Source organism: Eleutherodactylus coqui, chromosome 2 (assembly GCF_035609145.1).
Source record: "Eleutherodactylus coqui strain aEleCoq1 chromosome 2, aEleCoq1.hap1, whole genome shotgun sequence".
Taxonomy (NCBI): domain Eukaryota; kingdom Metazoa; phylum Chordata; class Amphibia; order Anura; family Eleutherodactylidae; genus Eleutherodactylus; species Eleutherodactylus coqui.
The window spans coordinates 254,313,932-254,334,052 of NC_089838.1; the positions used below are offsets into that span (position 1 = coordinate 254,313,932).

Here is a 20,121-nt window from a genome sequence, read left to right on the forward strand (position 1 = left end):
GGGCTGAGCACACAAACTGCTGCTCCACTCACTTTATTAGTTTCTCAGGGAAATACGGGACCTCATTCTGGTGATCATGGGGGTCCCAGTAGCTGGACCCCCACTATTTAGCTGGTTGTTCTCTACCCTGTGGATAGAGGATAACTTATTCTTACTGGAATACCCCTTTAAGTTACAGCCTAATGCCTCAGGCTGAATCACTGAGAGATTCTGATGACAATATGTCCCCTCCTGATTTCTGTGAAGTGTAGTGTTGTATAGAGACCTTGTGGGGGTCCTGAATACCAAATACATTGATGCCCACACAGACACAGCCAGTTGAAATGCAGATAGTGTTGCATTTGGTGATTTGGATGCACTGAATGACATTTTCTCAGTAGTGCAGCCTTAGGCGTTGGGCTTGTAACTTCAAGTGATTATATCAAAGTCTATATAAAGAAACACATTTGACAATTTTGTACATTAAAAGGACTGTTCAAATATCCATCACATATATTTCCTTTAAGTTATTTCTGATTATAATCAGCCATATATTTGAAAACCTGCTTTGTATGAAGAGTGACCTACATCATGGATAAAATACTGCTAGTGGTGAATGTCAATGTTCCTCCACCAATACAATGCAAGATAAAACGTAACATAGAAGTGAAACAAAAGCTTTAAAGGGGTTTTCCAGTTAAGCAAAAGTTATCAATAGTAGATTGATGGGTGTCCGATGCATGGGATCTTCAGAGATCAACTTTTTTCCAGGATAGCACACTTGTGTACCAAGCTGATTTCTACAGGAAGCAGACAGCTCCATTCCCACTGCAGTGGCCAGGCTTGGTATTGCAAGCAACGTTCCCATTCATTTCATTGGGAACTTGACATGCAATACCAAGCCTGGCCACTACAGTAAGAAAGGAGCTGTCTGCTTTCTGCAGAATTCAGTTTAGTACATGAGTACGAACAGCTGATCGGCAGAGGTCCCAGGTGATGGACCCCGTCAATCTACTATTGATGACTTATAATGAGGATACGCCATCAATAGTTTAAACGGCAAAACGCCTTTAATATTAATAAGCCATCCTCATAACCTCCTGCACATACACAAATACATATTTACCCTTCAGGGTCTGAAAACACAAGTTTTGGAAGTAAGATGTCTCAGCCTGAGGTCTGGACAGACAAATGACATCAGGTCACAATTTATATATTGGGCACAGGCCTTGGCACATAGGAAGCGTATATATGTATGCACAAAGGCAGAATAAGTGAGATCATTTTCAGGAGGGTCCCAATATACGCTTGGCATATTTTTTCTCATCTTACAGCTACAACCACGTGACATTAATTTTCTATTATCAGCAAAGTTCATTGCTGAATGCTAAGTGTAATTAGTTTGTTACACTGTCCCTTTCAGTGTCTTTGTTAGGTCTATACATTTCTATCCAGAAGCAGGAACTTCCTTCTGATAGGAAACACTCCTAAATTTTGCAAGAAATCTATGGCTGTAACGCTAGGTTCTCCGTGTGCGGGCATTATCCTTGGCAGCACTATTTGAGGTCTTCTACTGAACGCACTCTCCTTGGCATACACTTGCACATATATAATTTTTATATAGTTGTATTAAAAGTTGAACTCGTCTGCACTTTTGTTTGGCTTTAAATCTGTACTTATACAGTAAGAAAAATTCCTGGCATATTCGCCAAATATAGGGCCTAAGCTTGGTGTGATCCGGACAGAACATTGACAAAAAATAGAAGCTTTTGAATGCATCCTGAGATGCCTGAAGTGTTATCTGAGCTTTTAAAATTAATTACTTATCCTTAGGAAAGCCCATCAATATTAGATTCGTAGGGGTGCGAGTTTGTGCACCCCCAATCATCTATTGTTTGAAGTGGCGCTCAGGTGGGCATTGCAGCCTGGTTCAGAAATTGGTTTGTACTGCCGATTGCTGTACTATTACCCTGTTTCCCTGAAAATAGGACATCCCCTGAAAATAAGACATAGCATGATTTTCCAGAATTTTTGAGGATGCAAAATGATTTTTCAGGCTTTTTGAGGATGCTTGAAATATAAGCCCCACTCCAAAATTAAGCCCTGATAACAGTTAATTAAAAAAGTCAATTTAAATAGTGTCCAGGCAGCTATACATGTAAAAAAAGTTCAACCTTTTTGAACAAAAATTAATATAAGACACTGTCTTATTTTCAGGGAAACACGGTAGTAGCAGTAGTGCAGGGTATGGCATTTTTTGTCTCATTTACCTGACTGAGATGGTGCTGTAATACCCTGCCCCAGTGCTACTAATAGGATTGTATATTAATGGCCTATTCTAATGGTAGGCTATCAATTTTTAAAGCCCGAATAACCCCTATATCTGATAAGCATTTGCCAATACACACCTAAGGGTGGTTTCATACCTACGCTCGGGATTCCGCTTTCCTGTTCCTTTCAGGGAGCAGACAAGGGGAACCCCCGCTGCTGAATGTCTCCGTCTCTGGATGGAACCGAACAGCGCTGGATGGAGACTATTGACTATAATGGGGTCCATCCGCTTTGTGCTGAGCTGGACAGCTTTTGGGTGGAATTTTGAGCTGGATCTGTGACGAAACCTGTAACCGGACGTTCCAACGCAGATCTGAGACCAGCCTTACATTTAGGAATTCTCTTCATTAACGTTAGCATGATTTAACATTATCGTTGAATGATAGCACAGCACAATACTTTTGCTATGTTGTATCATCAGAGACAAACCCTTTCAAAATGCAGCCTAATCCTTAATTTTTATGGTTTTGCTACTGCTGTAGTCAGCTTGAAAAGGTTCGGTATGTCATATAGACATGATTAAAGGGAGATTCCTTGGTGGACTTCATCTATTTTTCTATTATATGGATGGCAATTCATCTAAATGGCTGCAGTGGTTTGCTAAGATCAGGACACAGAGTGCTCAGCTGATATACTACGGTGGTCCCTTAAGTAGCAATATTAATTGGTTTTGGTGTAAAGGGCTAGCCTAAAGGGTTTACAGCTCACTGTGGCAATGGACTGAGAGATGCGCTAAAAGTTGAGCCAAAAATACCACGTGCTGCAGAAACTGCAGAAAATGTTAGCGCTTTAGAATTGAACATGTCTGAAGAACTGTTCTGTGATAAGCTGAAACCTGTAAAAGGGAAATTTTTGCAGTGCCACAAGAGGAGCACAGTGTGCAGGTAGTATGAGGTGGGCCAAAGCCTTGAAGAGGGGCTGATGAAGATGCTACTGCTGGATTAGCTGGGCGGGTGATGAGACCCACACACAGGAGGATCTGTTGTGATTGAAGTCCAGAATCAGAGAGGAACTGAATTGTGTAAAGCTGCAGTACTATGAATAAAGCAATATAGTTGGGGGCCCTGTTACAGGTTTTGCATTGGGGCCCAGGAGCTTCATGTTACACCTGTGGCCACGCCCCTTACCACACCCCTTTTTATCTTGGCCGATACTTTTATGTGATAAATGTGGCAACCCTAGTCTGCAACCTGTTAAGCCAAAAGTGGCAATAAATAGGAGTACATTTACAGCTCTCTTCATTCATGAAAATAGGAACTAGAAGCGCCAGAATGCCAATACCAGTGGACACCATTACGACGAGTTCTTTATTCCAGGTATTAATCAGGAAAATCACTGTCACCTTAGTATTTAGAGCAAAGGAGACGGCACCAGAGACACTGAGAATGAGTACTGCAGAACTTGGGAATTGACTAACTGACAAAAGGCTGATTGATCCAGCAAGAAGACTATGCAATTGAATTGTAAGTGAGGCCAGCCTCGACACATACATTAGTTGTGCACATTTGTTAGTTATCAGGCTTGCTATAGTAGTTAGGGCTAACATTTCAGACATTGAATATTGGTTGAACTGCGGATGCTTGAACCCGGTTCAATCACAGGGGCAAAGCTGTATAGGAGTGTTAACCTTTGATGCTACCTATCGAACCTTCTGGGCAATGGCTCTGATTGTAGTACAGCATTTTTGTTACTATTTTCTTATCATTTTTGTTTATTGATGATGCATTAAAGTATCAGTAGCCATAGGATTAACTAGCGTAGATAGCATTAGGAAAGTTTATGGCAAAAAAATAATTGCTTATTTGTTACTTAACCATTATCCCCTGCACTATTATTTTCTAAAATAAATATTGCATATTTCTTTGTCTACATTGTATCCAGAATCTGCGTTGAGATACACCTTCCATGCAACACTGGACAACCATTTTAAGTTGAGAAATTGAAACTTGAGACCATAACTGTATGGAAAATTAGTAATTGTTTCCAAGCTTCTGAAATGTCATCCCAAAATAAGAAAACATGTGGATTGAAGAAAAATTAACATAAAGTTGATATAGATAACGCGATAAAGCAATTCCTAACATAAAACAGTCACAGAGAGCTGCTGTGTAAATTAATTTCTAAGTAGAGGACAGAAGAAACATCAGGAAATCAGATGCAACGTCAGGAAATATTTTGCTTAGTAGTAGAGTAGTTGGAAATAATTTCCAGCAGATGAGGTTGAAAAATCACCAATCAATTAATGTAAGCTGCCTGCAATAAGCATAGATCTATCCTAAAAGAGACACAAAAAGGAAATAATATTAAGGCCGACTAGATGTGGGCTTTTTCTGTTATCAATTTTCTACGTTTCTACGACAGGAGCTTCTTTGGGGTCTTGTACAAGATATACTGTGTGCCAGGAAAAAGCCTTCACCGGGTATCCAAAGGAGCAGCTCATCCAAGCCAAGTAAAGATCAGTATGGAACATGTAGTACAGCACAGTGCTATGGAGAGGTACTATTAGACAGCCAATCAGTGCATGTACTGCAGTAATACAGAAGTTTTATAGTGAAAGACCCATGCTGATTGGTTGAATCTTCCAGTCAATCACATGTGCTGCAGATCCAGGCTGTGTATGATTCAAAGTTACATTGCACTGAATGTCTAAAATATTGTAACCTAGAGCCATTATAACTTGAGTGTGCACTGTATTAAGGTACCCCTGCCGGTCTCTACAAAGGGACTCCTGTGACCCGCTCTGACTATCACTGCAAGGGTTGCCTCTACCCCTGCAGTGACGTCAATGTGAATGGAGTTCATTTCAATTGGGCTGATGGAAATACCCAAGCGCTCCAATAAATCTCCTCCTCACTGCGGGGGAGTGCAGTAACCCTACATTGAGGAGGACAGGGGAAACAAAACCTCTGTTCCCATGAGCAGTGGGGGTCTCAGCGGTGAGACCCCCACCTATCAGCAAGTTATTCCCTATCCTGTGGATTGAGGTTACCTTGCAATTTTGGTACAACCCCTTTAAGCAAATGGAAGGATACTCTATATGGTGACAGCAAAACTTATTCTGAGAGTTAAAGCAGATGGCGAGATCTGTGTTAGGTAAATGGGCATGCTCTGCCCTTCTATGCTGAACCCCTTCAAACATTATTTCATCTTATCTCCATTCAATGTTTGTTATTTTGGAGGTGTGTTTAGTTGACTTTTACATTGCCCTAACTTGGTTGCATATTCCAGTAACCTTCCGGATGACTGCAATTCTTCAGGCAGCTTCCTTTCAAACATTTCTTGGTAATCATAAGACTTGTAATCCCTGCAATCTTCCTACATGGCCCCTTGGAAATATAAGGGTTAACAAAGAGAAATGTCAAATCAAGGTAAGATGAATAATTTTTACCAGGCTTTTAGCATAAACATTTATAAATATGTTATACAGAGAACTGATAAAAGCAAGTCCATGGTGAGGAAGGATAATCACCATGTCATCCCATTCCATTAACAAGTACATGAGTGATTAATCAGGTATAGAAGCTTTCACTCGACTGCAATTGGAATGTGTTTTAGGACCAAATTCATGTAAAATATTTGGATGAAGACTGTATGTCCTCAAGGAAATTGAATCATAACTTGACTATTTCTCTCTTGGGGATATCATCATATATAGCGCCTACAGGGGTGTAGGTATAGATGGTGCAGAGGTAAGTATTGCATCTGGGCCCTAGTACTTGAAGAGCCTCACAGGTCCCACTGTCACATGAGAAGATAACATTATTAGAAATAGCACTTGGTAGGTGATGTCCCTGTTAAAGATTTTTGCACTGGGACTCAGGGGTATGATTGCCTATAAAGGTATTTATTCCTCTTGGATAGTCTAAAGGTAGCCATACATATTAGACTAATGTTGGTCAAGCCTAACAATTTCAGTGGCCCAGCAGACCATCCAATTTGTATGGGGGAGTTTGGACTTTTCCCCGATAACAAATGTATTGGTAAAGAAGGATCAGGCTGTTTGATTTCAACATGGTCAATCCTTTTTTTTCACTGGAGATAAGCCGTGAACCAGAGATATTTAGCAGCAACTCATTCCTTTCTGATTAAAAACTCATGCACACTTTGTCAAGCTGATTGTGGATGTGTATGAGAGGGTCAGAAGGTATGTCTGCTGGATAAAATAAAGTTTGTCTGACAGCTCTATAAGATATATGGACAACTTAAATGGCATCTAATTATTGTGATCCTCTAATTAAGATTTCTAATCATACCAAAAACTAATATTCTTAACTAAAAGCATTGTCCTAGTCAATGTTGTACATTCTGAGGAAGACAAAATTCATTACTTTTTCTCCAAATCTCCAGAAAACATGGCATTTATACTTGTCAATGAGAAAGTTTCCCATGCCTTAAGAAACCTTCTTCTCAGACATGAATGTCCTCATCCACATGGGCAGATATAGCGCAGAATTATTTGAACCCTCATCCATAAAGCTCTCCATAGTGCTGCACCTCCCTATATCTACTCCCTCATCTATGTCTACCACTCTACATTTGTTCTCCATTCTGCTAATGACCTTAGATGAAGTTTTGCACTTCCTAACACTTCCATCTCCAAGACTTTTCCAGAGCTGCTCCAGTTCTCTGGAATGCGCTACTCCAACGAATTAGGTTAATCCCCAACACCCACAATTTTAAGCATTCCTATAAATATATCTTTTTAGAGAGGCATATCACATCCCCTAATCTCTTTCCCATTCATCCTATTTCTCCGTCCCAGCCTGATCACAAGATCCACCTTCCCCTATACATATGAATGCATATATGAACATATGTAAGCTATTGGCTGGTAACCAGCTCATATAGATATTATGTATGGTATCCTATTTATATACGATGTCCTCATAGATTGTAGACATTGCCCTCGCTGCTACTGCTCAATTTATCAGTTCTATACTGTATGTTATGTCAGACTTTGTCTCTATAAGTACCCTCCAAGTTTTCTAAAGTGCTGCGGGATACATTAGCTCTATATAAAGATTATTATTTATTATTATTAACATGTCTGACATCACACAACTACGAACGGGAACATAAAGCATTCGGTAGATCTGTCATAAGTGGAACCTTTCATGGTCTCATGTTCTTCATGGCTTAATAAGTTCTCCCACTGAGCACAGCGGGTTAGAGGAAGGTGTAGGCAAGTCCTGTTCTGTGTAAAATTAAACAAATCTCCAACAAGACAAATTAGTGTGTACGCACATACCCCTTAAGTGCCTACGCTCAACCTCTTGTAAAAACATAAAGCAGAAAATAAGTGAGATAAGCCATCTGGAAGTTTGACAGGATCTATCTTCTCATAAAACATAGGTGAGGTTTATGAGGCTTGTAAAAATACATTGAATTCTAGTATATTAGCAGGAGGAAAAAAATTATCTCTATTTCTAGAAAAAAAAAAGGCAGGAGATGCAAAGAAAGGCTACAAATGACTTCTGATTGCCGGGTTTTACAAGCCTCCATTTAGCTGCCCGATTACAAATTGTAAGACTTAAACGCTCTAGATTAGAGCTCCCACAAACTAATAAATATAATTTCTGTGGTTTATGTTACTGGTTTCTTTTATGCAATGCAATACTATACATGAGTCTCTCTTTTGAGGGCATTCCAAGAACTTGTGATGGTAGGGATATAAGAAACTTGTTTAATAGAAAGGTAAAAGACAAATTGCATTTAAGAAGAATTATAGAATGTGGGTGATTTAGACCAGGACTTTTACATCTAAGGCTTCTTAAACAGAAGTGACTTAATCAGTGGCTGGATAATCTTATTGAGAAATTATGGGAAGTTGTTTCACGTGTAATCTCAGTAATTCTGCAAGGACCACACATAATCAAATAGGATTTAAAAGGGTTTTCAGCACTGAAGGCGGTGGGGATTAAACACCCCTGAGGTTTGCCCACACAATCAAATCCCTAGACTATGTGCTATTTCTGAAGGGAATGGGAGGCTATTAATGTTCTGATTAGTTGGGGTGGCTGTTGGAAGGCTTGGGCAACAGAAAGTTGGATGCTTCTAGCTGTCAAGGCAGTTATCCAAAAAGAGGGGAAGGGTTCAGATTTTTGGGCCAGATGCTGTTGGCTTTGCCAAATTTGTGTAAGCTATTCGTACTTCTTACCACATTGTGCCCCATATCACCAACATAAAGGTTGCACACACCTACAGCAGCCTAGCCCCATCATGAGGGGCAAGTTGCGTCAAATTTATGATGTGCTGTGTGAAAATGTAACGTATTTGCTGGAAAGACTTTTGATAATAGCTTTGTCCAAATAATATCACATTTCATGAGGATTTTTTTAAAATTTACTCGTCAAGTCGGTATAGACATCTACATTGCAAATACTGTTTTCTGTTCTGTTATAGGGAGAAAAACAGTATTAAAGGAAACCTCTCACCAGCTTCATGCTGTTGGGACAGCATCATCAAAGTATAGATATTCTGAAACGCCACAGTGTATCAGAATAAAACGCACATGGGTGCATTGTACATACCAGTCCCCGATTCATGATACCCATGGATCCATCACACAAAGAACGCCAATGCTGGTTTCATCATGGTGTCCATCATTTTAACAAGTGTGAGGGAATGATAACATAATGTCTTGTATTGATTTTACTAGTACAGCAAAGTTCAGAAAAGTTTTTTTGAGTCTAAATGTGACCAAATATTGAAAACCACAGTGCTGAATGGCAACAGCCAAGGAAATAAGCCAAATAACTCATATTATGCAGCTTACCACCCTCCAAATGCAATAGTGATCTAATTTAGAAGGAATGGCTTTGTCTTATCAGTTTGCTATTGATAGCCACCAGCACAGATGACAATTCTAACCCATTCCTGGTAAATACCTAGGGTTTCCACCAGAGGCGTAACTTGAAGATTCAGGGCACCGATGCACAATCTGTAACAGGGCCCCCCAACTATAATGCTTTATTCATAGTACTGGGCTCCCTGTATGGAGAAGAGAAGCCTTATGAGCCCCTTAAGGCTCCTCGGCCCGGGTGCAACCGCATCCCCTACAGTTACGCTCCTAGTTCCACCATTTAGCATTTCCATGTTATTAACATCAAACTAACAATGGCGTAGCTAGAAGAGTACAGAAGTCTATAAGGTGGCCCCATAACTTTTCTGCTACATGGACTGCTCAGGCATACTTCTGATATAAAGTATGGCCCAGAATCGAATAGTCAATGCTCAGGAAAATTCCAGACACAGGTTAGATATTTTTGGCTACTAACTAGAGGTTAGCCCCATTTATACGCTTGTCAGAATGTGAATGAGCAATGAAAACTGGTGGAGAATCTTGCCTTAAAGTATTTCTACACACAAGAACACCTAGGGCACGTCTGTCTCTCTTCAATATACAAAGCAGTCTAATGCGTTGATAGGGTTGTCTACTACTCTGGGAGTTTTACAAATGAGTAATTATCTTCGAGCCACTAGCTTGATCTTTGAAACCACAACTTAAAGCAAAATTAATTTGACAAGTCTGCTCAGACGTCTTATATGCACTGTATGTATAAAATAATTGCAGTCTACAGTGGATTTAATTGTCCCATAAAAGCAGAACAGGTAGAGTGTGTCACATTTTGTTTGACACTTGGCACTTTAGTTTCCTTTGTAAGTTTGATCTTCTCTTTGCTGAGCATTTCAGAAACAGACTCATATAGTTTTATGGACCCGCGTCTGTGTGATCTAGTTACAAGTCAGTGATACCAAAGATAAGGTGGACTTTCAACCGTATGGTAATAATAGTTATACCCGAAGATAACGAATTCACATACTGAAACAAGGACACATAAATCACAACTGCAGAATGGTAGATATAATTGGTCATTTTTTTGGCTCTGGGTAGTCTTACTATACTAATTATGCTGTTTTCACTTATATGACCGCTTGGTATGGTCCATGTTAGACCTGGACTACCATTGGTTCTGCTGAACTGAACTTAGATTACTATAAGGTTCTATGGGGATTTAGGCTGGGGGTCCATGTTCTACATTACAACCATCTGTACATATCTCCAGATCTTGCATTTATAAGTACTTATTACTTGAATGTAGATGAGTTGCCTCTGTTCCCGTCCTCATGGAGCTCATCTGATTTCTCTATCTCCATCACACATAATAAACTACATAATCAAAAGAATATTTTTGGAGTTTGGGAAAAGTTCAAAACTCAAGAAGCAGATTTGCTGAAATTATAGCACAGGTTTTTCAGGTTATCAGACTTTTTGTTTCTTCCAGGAACTGCACCCCGGTGGTTTTTCCATGATCACAGAATATTGTATAAATATGCTGTACCTTGATTCATACTACAAGGTTTGGCAGAACGCAGCGGTCAGCCCTGCCAGAACTGTGGAGATCACACCCTTATATGTGCATGAAACATATCTCAAAACACTATCAAAATGAAGGGGATGGAAGTACGACAAGAGCCGCTGCTCTTGGCCCCTACTGAGTGTGGGTGTTACGCTAGATGGAGCTGTGCTGCCTGAAATCACAAGACGTGTAATACAAACTACGGCACAGAATTAATGGGTCGTCAGCGCCACATTTAATCCCTTAAAATGACCACTAAACTTAAACTATGAATCTTATCAACGTGCAGCTTATAAGAAGAGCATATGAATATCACTCATATGTATATAACAGTTTCTGGAGGCTCTCGAAACTAGAGGCTTATGAGATGAAGTAATGATCATGGGCGCAGTTAGTTTTTTGACTCTTATCAGTTGACCACTACTGATGATAGGACACATTCTGGGGTGAAGCTATCTATACACAGAATTAAAAAAGCTTTGCCTGACAAGCAGTAATTACAAGTTTCTATGAACTCATCCCAGTTCTGCATTCTTGTACCAGATGAGTGTCACACACAGACAGCCTGTGCAGGTGATAGTATTAAAGTTCTACATCTAAAAAAATGATAGCATAATTGCTTCTGCTTACAGAATAGCATCTCCGGAGACTACATTTGCAACGCAACACTCTCCCAAAGCCCCCAATTTGTTGCGAATATCAATTTTCGGTTACCTCTCAGTTGGTGGGAGGAGACTGTTATACTATCTTCTATACTCCGTGCACGCAGAATAGCAAAATATATTCCTCTCTGTCACTTTGTAGCACACACAGACATAACATCATCATGTAGGAACAGCAGTACTAAGCAGTGGAGATGCAATTTTAGTAGCTGTAGGAAAATAAATCACCATTAGCTCCAACAGCAAGTTTGTGTTTGAGTCTCTCTCCTTCCTCCTCTCCCCTCTTCTCACTATAGATTTCAATGGGCAGCATCTTCCTCCACTTTCTGTATTCCATCTTATTATGTCTTTCACTAGAGATGAACTTCACTTGACACTTGAAAATTAGAAAGAAGGGAGACCCCTAGTGGACAGCATTTTGGGGGGACTTTTCAGCAGAAAAACATCATCTTAGGTAACTAAAGTAATTTTCACTTTTTTTTGTTATCACCTTGGTTATCATATAAGCACGCATTGACTCAAAGTGCGGTGACAATTGAATTCTGAACCCGCATGCTACCGTATGTTACTGAATGGTAATCTGGCCTTGTGCGGTATCTGTTCACATATCTAGGTGCTGGCTTTTGGTATTGATACGTTTTCCAGTACATGGAAGGGAAGTCTTTGTTTTTCTCAAATGAAGATAAGGCATTAAGCCAGTGTAAAATGCCGCCAGAAGCAGTTCCTGACAGCTGTAATGTGATTACGGTTTATTATTGGATTTCTGATCTTGGTTTGTTGTTATAATTGTGAAAAACTGCAAAATACGCAATACAGAAGGCTAGAATATTGTCAGTGGCTTTCTCAGCCAGTTCTCCAAATTAGTTTAAGGCAAAACCTAATCAATACCTGTTAATGACAATTGTACATTGGTGGGAAGAGGCGTACTTACTGTATATGCCAAGAGGTTTCTCAATAACTTTTCATACCTAGCTCTACTGTACACAAACTGATTGGAGGTAGGGTGGGGTTTAGATGTCCAAGGTCTATCGGAGGTTCAAGGTGGACCCCTAAAGCTTACTATGCCATAATATAGTTGATGAAGACTAACGTTTTAATCAGAAATGGCCTTTAAACATTAGAGGTCACGTGTGATGGTGATAGTTCTCCTAGTTTACACAACTCCATGATGAGATGACTGGCACAGCAGTGAAAGGTTTGATCCTACCATTTCTACTTCAAACCAAAGGGATCACATCATTTCTTTGCAATATCAAGCTCTGTTGGAGGTCAGAAACGCTCTACGGTTCTGCATAGTCCATCTACAGTCTTAATTGTCGGGTTGAAATATTGCACCATGTATGGTCATCTATGGTGCCATAAAAACCAACAGAGTTTCACAGGTTTTAGATGAGGAAAATTGGCTTCTACTTCATTCCTCTGGATCAACACTGCAGGATAATAGGCTGAACTGGATGGACATATGTCTTTTTTCAGCCTTACATAGTTTGTTACTATGTTACATCAGATATCCCAGGCATTCCTAGAGAATTCATCACTTATGGTGACATAAAACTTGAGCAGCTGAGCAATTTCATATGTGCCATATTACTGCAAGAGATATGAAGAATGAGAGATGTCTACAAGACACTGTAAATCTGGTCATATTAGTAGATTATTATCCATCAGACTGACTATATCTTCAATTCAGCATGCCCCACATTGGTTCTCCTAGGACAGTGTTTCCTGAGTTCCAATTCTCTCAGCCTCTCCCCACCCAACAGGTCAGGCTTTCAGGATAGCCTCATGCGTTTTAATTATTGTCAGTGCCTCAGATATTAGTGTGAATGTTCTTGGTGAGAAAAACCAAGTTATCTTGTAGCTATGATACCTTTTAATGGCTAACAAAAATACATGATGTTATAGCGAGCTTTTGGGTCTTCTATCAACCAACCCTTCATCAGGCTGAAATGCCTTTAGGTATTCTCTGTATAGGATATCCTCAAATCATGAGCTGTTGGGAGTTCATGAGGACTGGAGTTTGGGAAATACTGTTTTGGAAGTTATCCTAGTCACCCTATAGGAAAGCATATATATGTAAATTTTGAGCCTTTTAAGACACAAGGAGTGTTGCTAGGATCCAATCCTACCAAATGTCTACAAGTTGCTTATGACAGTGGTGTGTAAAAAGTAATTGGATCAGATTATATTAAAAACCAAGAGTTAAATTTACTCATTTTTAGTGTCTTCCCACTAACTAAATCTCCGTATGTTTAAATGGACGGCTGAGAACAACTTCCCAATAATTGCTATTCTTAGCAATAGTGCTAAATATTGGATCCAAACTGCAGAGCACAAAAGCAATTACATTCTTAAGGGCTTTTTATGACCTTCTGACATTTGCAAGTGATTGGTTTGTACCCTCCTCTTGCTACTTGAAGGATAAATATATACGTTAAGCGATCCATTTGACTAAAACGTTAATCTTTAAAGTGCATTTGACACCTGGACACTGTGTTGGCTGTCACTTTGTGGGATAATCAATATTCATGCAAATATACCCTACAAGTCATGTTAGAAGCAATGACATTGCTACAGGCTGTCAATGGCACCTTGTGTATTGATTAGCTACGTCCTAAAGAGTATTATTGGTTGAGGCCTGAAAATGATGTTGGTTTGATTATGTTTAGTGCTGGATGCACTTTAACAATCTTAATGTTGCCTTTTGTGTTACTTACAGACATTCCTAACAGGTTTTTTAGAAGATAGACTCAAAATTCTGCTTTAAACACTAGAGATCTATATAATGAACAGATACCTACAAGTGGCACGATTAGTGAACATGTAAGCTATATACATGTAATATCCCATTGATTGATAATTCCCAGTAGGTGGCGCTATTAACCATACTCTTTCTTTGAAACAAATTGCAATATTTAAACTATGATTTTGTAATATCATACATACAGCTGAATGTAGATATTGTGAAGCTTGTACATTTCCACGTAGCATATTATTAAGGATGCAGAATGCAATTAATCAAATGACACCACCCACTGCTGCACATTTCCTGGGGAAAACAAAGAGTGACTGAAAAATATGAATAATCTCTCTTAATATTCTGCAATCTTTATATGTACAACCAATTAACAGAGGGCAAGAGGAACTCAAACACATTTAATCAGAATGTATTCTCAGACGTCCTCTTACTCTCAAGCTTTTGGGTATAAAACAATAGGAAATATGAGCGGGAATAGAATATAGTCTTCCCATGGTGCAATCTTCAAGCAGTAATTAAATTAGACATGTTGATTATAACATATGAAGATAAATGGAGGTGGCGGCTGTTCATCTATTTAGTGCTACTTTATCTCTATAGTTATACATATGTGCGTTCACCATTAGTCTGACAGATTAACGATAAACCTATTTAATACCGCAAATTAATCATTATTTAATTTTGGCTCACCCAAAGCCAAAATCAATTGGTATAATATATATGGCATCAGCTAGCTCCCATCATACTGTGAGACCAATCCATCATTACACAGACACTACACTGCTCGCTCCTATAGCCTAACCTGCTTTTACCTTACCATACTGGCAAGAACCCTAGATATACATGTATACACAAGCCATCAAGTACAAAATAGCATTCTTAGAACAGGAATTATTTGCATGTCATTACGTCTATCCAAAATCCCAGGCAAGGGTTTTATTATAATTTAAGGGCAGTGGGCAGAGCCATACTGACTATTACAACTCTTGTAAAGGAATACTAATGACATTTATATGCTTTCTGAGCTCAAGAAAAGCAATAGGGATCCAGAAAGAAGTAGAAACATTAAAAAAAATGTAATTAGCCATAGATATAGCGATACAGCGGTGCCAAAGCAACAGCTATGTCGCTCAATTAACTAACCGTAGAGGGTAGATTGGCCAAGAATCTCCCATATAGGGCAAAAACATTACTTTTTTTTCAAATTTATCCATTGTACTATGGGAAATTGATTTTGATTGTAATAAAATCTCTTTACATGTATGATGGTATCAAATGAAAGATCCTAATCAGTCTAGTGCATCTGTTAGGGATGAGGGGGTCTATGTCTATCGTTAGCTGTAAGATAGCAAAAGTAGACATAGATTGATAATAGGGATACACAGTAACAAGGTGTATAAAGCGCATAGAGGGGATACAGTATGTAATCACCCAGATCATTTCCGAAAAATGGACACTGATCCTCTTGAAAAGCTGTTGTAAAATAACATTTCCAGCTGAGCAACAGTTTCTGGTTACTTTGTATTCCGTGTGTGTAATTATGAGTGTATGACAAATACGGTCTGTTTATATAAGCACAAGTAAACTAGCAACAAGTGCACAGATACATCCGTTTTACTGGATACATGAGTGTACAGTGCTGGAGAGATGGATGGAGAGATAGATAGATAGATAGATAGATAGATAGATAGATAGATAGATAGATAGATAGATAGATAGATAGATAGATAGATAGATAGATATGAGATAGATAGATAGATATGAGATAGATAGATATGAGATAGATAGATATGAGATAGATAGATAGATAGATAGATAGATAGATAGATAGATAGATATGAGATAGATAGATAGATAGATAGATAGATAGATAGATAGATATGAAATAGATAGATAGATAGATATGAGATAGATAGATATGAGATAGATAGATAGATATGTGATAGATAGATAGATATGAGATAGATAGATATGAGATAGATAGATAGATAGATATGAGATAGATAGATAGATAGATAGATATGAGATAGATAGATATGAGATAGATAGATAGATTATTCACAGTCAATAGTATCCATGATGTAAGTCACACACACCTAATAAGTCATATACATGTGTATATACTGTATGCAAAATGTCCCGTATACACACAGATATAGCAGAGCTGAATTTGTCAGTTTATATCACAATGATTTTATTCCTCTATATATATATATATGGTATAAAACAACATAATGCATAAAATAAGACCTTCTTGCCGGAATTGTGATATATTATATATTCTATTTCTGCAGCCAGGTGCATGATATGCAGTACATTGTGGAAACCTGGAAAGCCATACTTATTACATGGTTTACCATTGTCTCCAGCCACTACCTTGTTAGGGGCAAGCAACAAATGCACCAATACACAACAATGATTCAACAAGGTCTGATGGTATAAGGAGGACTGAGACATTATCAGTATTCATAATTATATGATGGCGATGAAATGCAGATCTATCATACATGAAGCTGAACTTTATTTACCAGAATAACCCAGGAAAGATATATAGAGAGATGGCAAGGACAGACGCATAGTACCGATTCTTGTTTATAGCTAAAACTACTTGGACTAATTTTACAGAGATGGCAAGGACAGACACATAGTACTGATTCTTGTTTCCAGCTAAAACTACTTGGACTGATTTTACAGAGGATGAAATTGGTCAGAGCTGGCCCTTTACACCGACAGATATTATGTTACGATAGAATCAGTTCTCATCTTTCTCATTTGTTATTAATTGTCTTGAAGTAAAACCTTTCTATTCCCTAGAAGGGACCTTTCACATGTGCAGAATGCAAGACGCACCCAAAGACGCAGAAAATTCTTCACCAAATCTACATTTATGTATGCGGGTTATGGAGCAGAAATCCGCAGCAGCAGATTCAGCTGCGTCTTTAGATGCATCTTTAGGTGAGCCTTGCAGAATTATTCCGCACGTGTGAAAGGTCCCTAATGGAGTTATCTTCCTGGTGCTACAATCATTGTGATTGACAGATTTTTATGCATTCAGATAAGTTTTCTAGGAGACAAGACACATTTCAATCAGATCAATCGTCCACTTACACACACCGATCGAGAGTGAGATTGGACAGAAATTGGTCAGATATCTGTACGTGTAAATATATATCGCCAAGTGACACACAGGCGAAGCGACTAATCCTAAAGAAGCAATTGATTTGGACACAATCATCTACTGTGAATTCTGTAATCCTTCACAAATCCTTAAAATTCATGTTATCATTACCAGCAATGAAAAAGGTGAAGTCAAGTCTGATGCCATGGACAAACAAAGATGACCCTGATGAAAGTGAGTATATAACCACCCCCAGCTTAAAACACAGAATGCAAGTGAGGGGTTAAAGGTATATTAAAAATAACCCCTTCTTTGCCTTGCCCATGCATGCCAGTGTCTGCCCTGCACCCGGAAAGTTACACATGGCAATGCCCGGAGTTCTCAGTAAAGTTGCTGGTCTGTGACATTGAGAGGAGCTGAATGAGAAGTCGGATGTGTCTCTCACCTTGTCGGCTTCATGAGCCTGCCCAAGCCGTGGGGTCACCCTCCCATAGGATATATCCAGCGCTCATATGGGGGGCACCGCACGTCTCCCCCACATGCTGCAGCAGCACAGACACCGTCTGCCCGACACACACTGAGCGGCTGCTGCTGCTGCTGCCGGGCACTCCCTCAGCTCCTCCTCCTGGCAGAGGCTTCTAGAGCTGGGCACTGGCTGACACATAACTCACTGGACATACAGAGGCTCGTAGCTTCATTGCATGTATGTGCAGCCGGCACAGCTATAAATGCAGCAGAGCTGGGCTTGTATGATGTAGCAGGACTTTGTCAAATGAAGCTGAGCTGAGTTTGTTAGCTGCAGACGGACTGAGTTTAAAGATGCAGCAGAGCTGAGTTTAGCAGAAGCTGCAGGGGTGAGCTCGTCTGATTCTGCAGTGTTTAGCTTTGCAAGTGCATCAAGGCTGAGCTGGAAAAATATAGTGGGGATGAGTTTGTTATCTGCACAAGGCTGGATAAGACACAGTGAAGAACTCTGCATTCTCAATAGAGGACAGTTTATAATACAGTTTATAGATTTTGCTTTTAATTTTTTTTTATTAATTTCATGGCTCTATCCCCAAGGGAGGCTTTATAAGGGACAGTTGGCCGAATAGTTGCTTCATACAGCAAGGGACCGTTCCGTGTAAACATGGCCACTAGCCCGGTAACAACTAAGTATTCGTTTGGTGTAAACAGGTAATCGTTGGCTTTCAATGACCAGCCAACAATTTTCTGGGTAGTTGAGCGGTGGTTCGGCATTCGCCTCCAACCGAACACAGACTGGCCCCTACATTTTTTAAAAATATTTTGCACGGGCGACAGCGATATCGCCGCTACAGAATCGCAGTGATATTGCAGCTGTGTATCCGCGATTTTGTAACATCAGTAATGCATTTTTCTTCTGAAAAATCATGCATCGCTTTGCTACTGCCAGCGATAAACTTGCGAGTTTTTATTATGAGAAGGTTAAGCGCTCCCCCTAAAATAAGCCCTTGCTGCATTTCCTGAAGAAGAAAAAAAGGCACACTTACCTAGCAGGCTCGGTCTGGGCCCTCCTGCTGCTGTCCAGAGCTCTGCCGCGTGTTCTGCAGTCCTCATTCATCCATAGAAAATCACTTCCTGGTTGCGGGATTTAAAAATCCCGCCTCCAGGAAGCGATGGCTCATTCAGCGCTACTCAGCCAATCAATGAAGCGTTCAATGAACTAATGTGAGGGCTGTGATTGGTTCATCCAGCTCTGCATTGATTGTCTAAGCAGAGTTTGAAGAACCAATCACACTTTGTAGGGGCGGGATTTATGAATTGGCCAATCAATGTCACGGCTCAGCCAATTCATAAATCCCACCTCCACAAGCGCAGGCTGTTGATTGGTTCATCTAGTGCTACTCAGCCAATCAATGCAGCGCTGGATGAACCAATCACAGCCATCGCATTGGTTCAGCGAGCGATGCATTGAGTGGCTAAGCAGCGTTAGATAAATTAATCAGAGCCATCACTTCCTGGAGGTGGGATGTTTGAATCCCGCGACTAGGAAGTGATCTTCAGTGGGCGAATGTGGACTGCAGGACGCACGCGGAGCTCCGGACAGCAGCAAGAGGACCCGGACCAAGCCTGCTAAGTAAGAATGCCTTTTTTTTTCAGGGAATGCGGCTTATTTTAGGGCCACACGTGTAAATGCTCCAAATGATTAATTGAACAAACAAACAACTATCACTTTGTGTTAAAGCACTCAAATAATAGTTGTCCGTGTGCTTCAGCAACTTTTGAACGAGTGAGTATTCAGTTGATAGTTGACCTGTATAAAGCCACCCCAACTCCCATAGACTTCTGTGGAGAGAGACAAGCACCTGCATTACCACATCACCATTCAGTCTTAGTATGCATGCTTGTCAGCCTCGGTTTGCAGAGATCCCCAGTTTTTCTGAGCAGTGGTCCATCTATGAGACATTGAGGGCATAAGGGTCTAATACTGGATTGTGTGCTCTGATTGCCCTGGATTGTGCATTGCTAATGATCTACTGAACATACACTTTGTATAAGGAGGAACGGGCTATAGGGCCTTTTCACAAAGACAGATAAATTGCAATTAATGGGCCCCCATCATTGATATAACAAGTCAAACAGCACAAAGGTTAAAAACCTTTTACATTTGGTCAGTTTTCGAGGATGAATGGCCACTGGTCGTTCACGAGTTACAATTGTTCATGTGGCTGTTGGTTTCCATCGTTGTTGGCAGCACATCCCCTGTTTACATGGGGGATATGCTGCCAGCAGTCATTTTTATGTCTGCCTACAAGATGCAATCTGCGACAAACAAGCAACGGGATGTTTTCACGGAACAATGATTGGAAACAAACGTTCCAACGCCTTCTAATTAATGCCAGTGAAAATGAGAGTAAAACAAATGGAGCTTGTTACAGACAGAGATTTGCC

At 39.8% G+C, this 20,121-nt stretch overlaps 1 protein-coding gene across 1 annotated transcript in view; it reads right to left on the reverse strand.

Annotated features, from left to right (window-relative positions):
• The window catches only part of RGMA (repulsive guidance molecule BMP co-receptor a), a 43,193-nt gene extending 25,397 nt beyond the window's left edge, over positions 1 to 17,796 (reverse strand). The window contains exon 1 of the mRNA XM_066592831.1: positions 17,654 to 17,796. Coding sequence (XP_066448928.1) covers positions 17,654 to 17,667 — 14 coding nt within the window. The 5' untranslated portion in view covers positions 17,668 to 17,796. The remainder of the gene's footprint in view (positions 1 to 17,653) is intronic.
• Between the last annotated feature and the right edge of the window lie 2,325 nt (positions 17,797 to 20,121).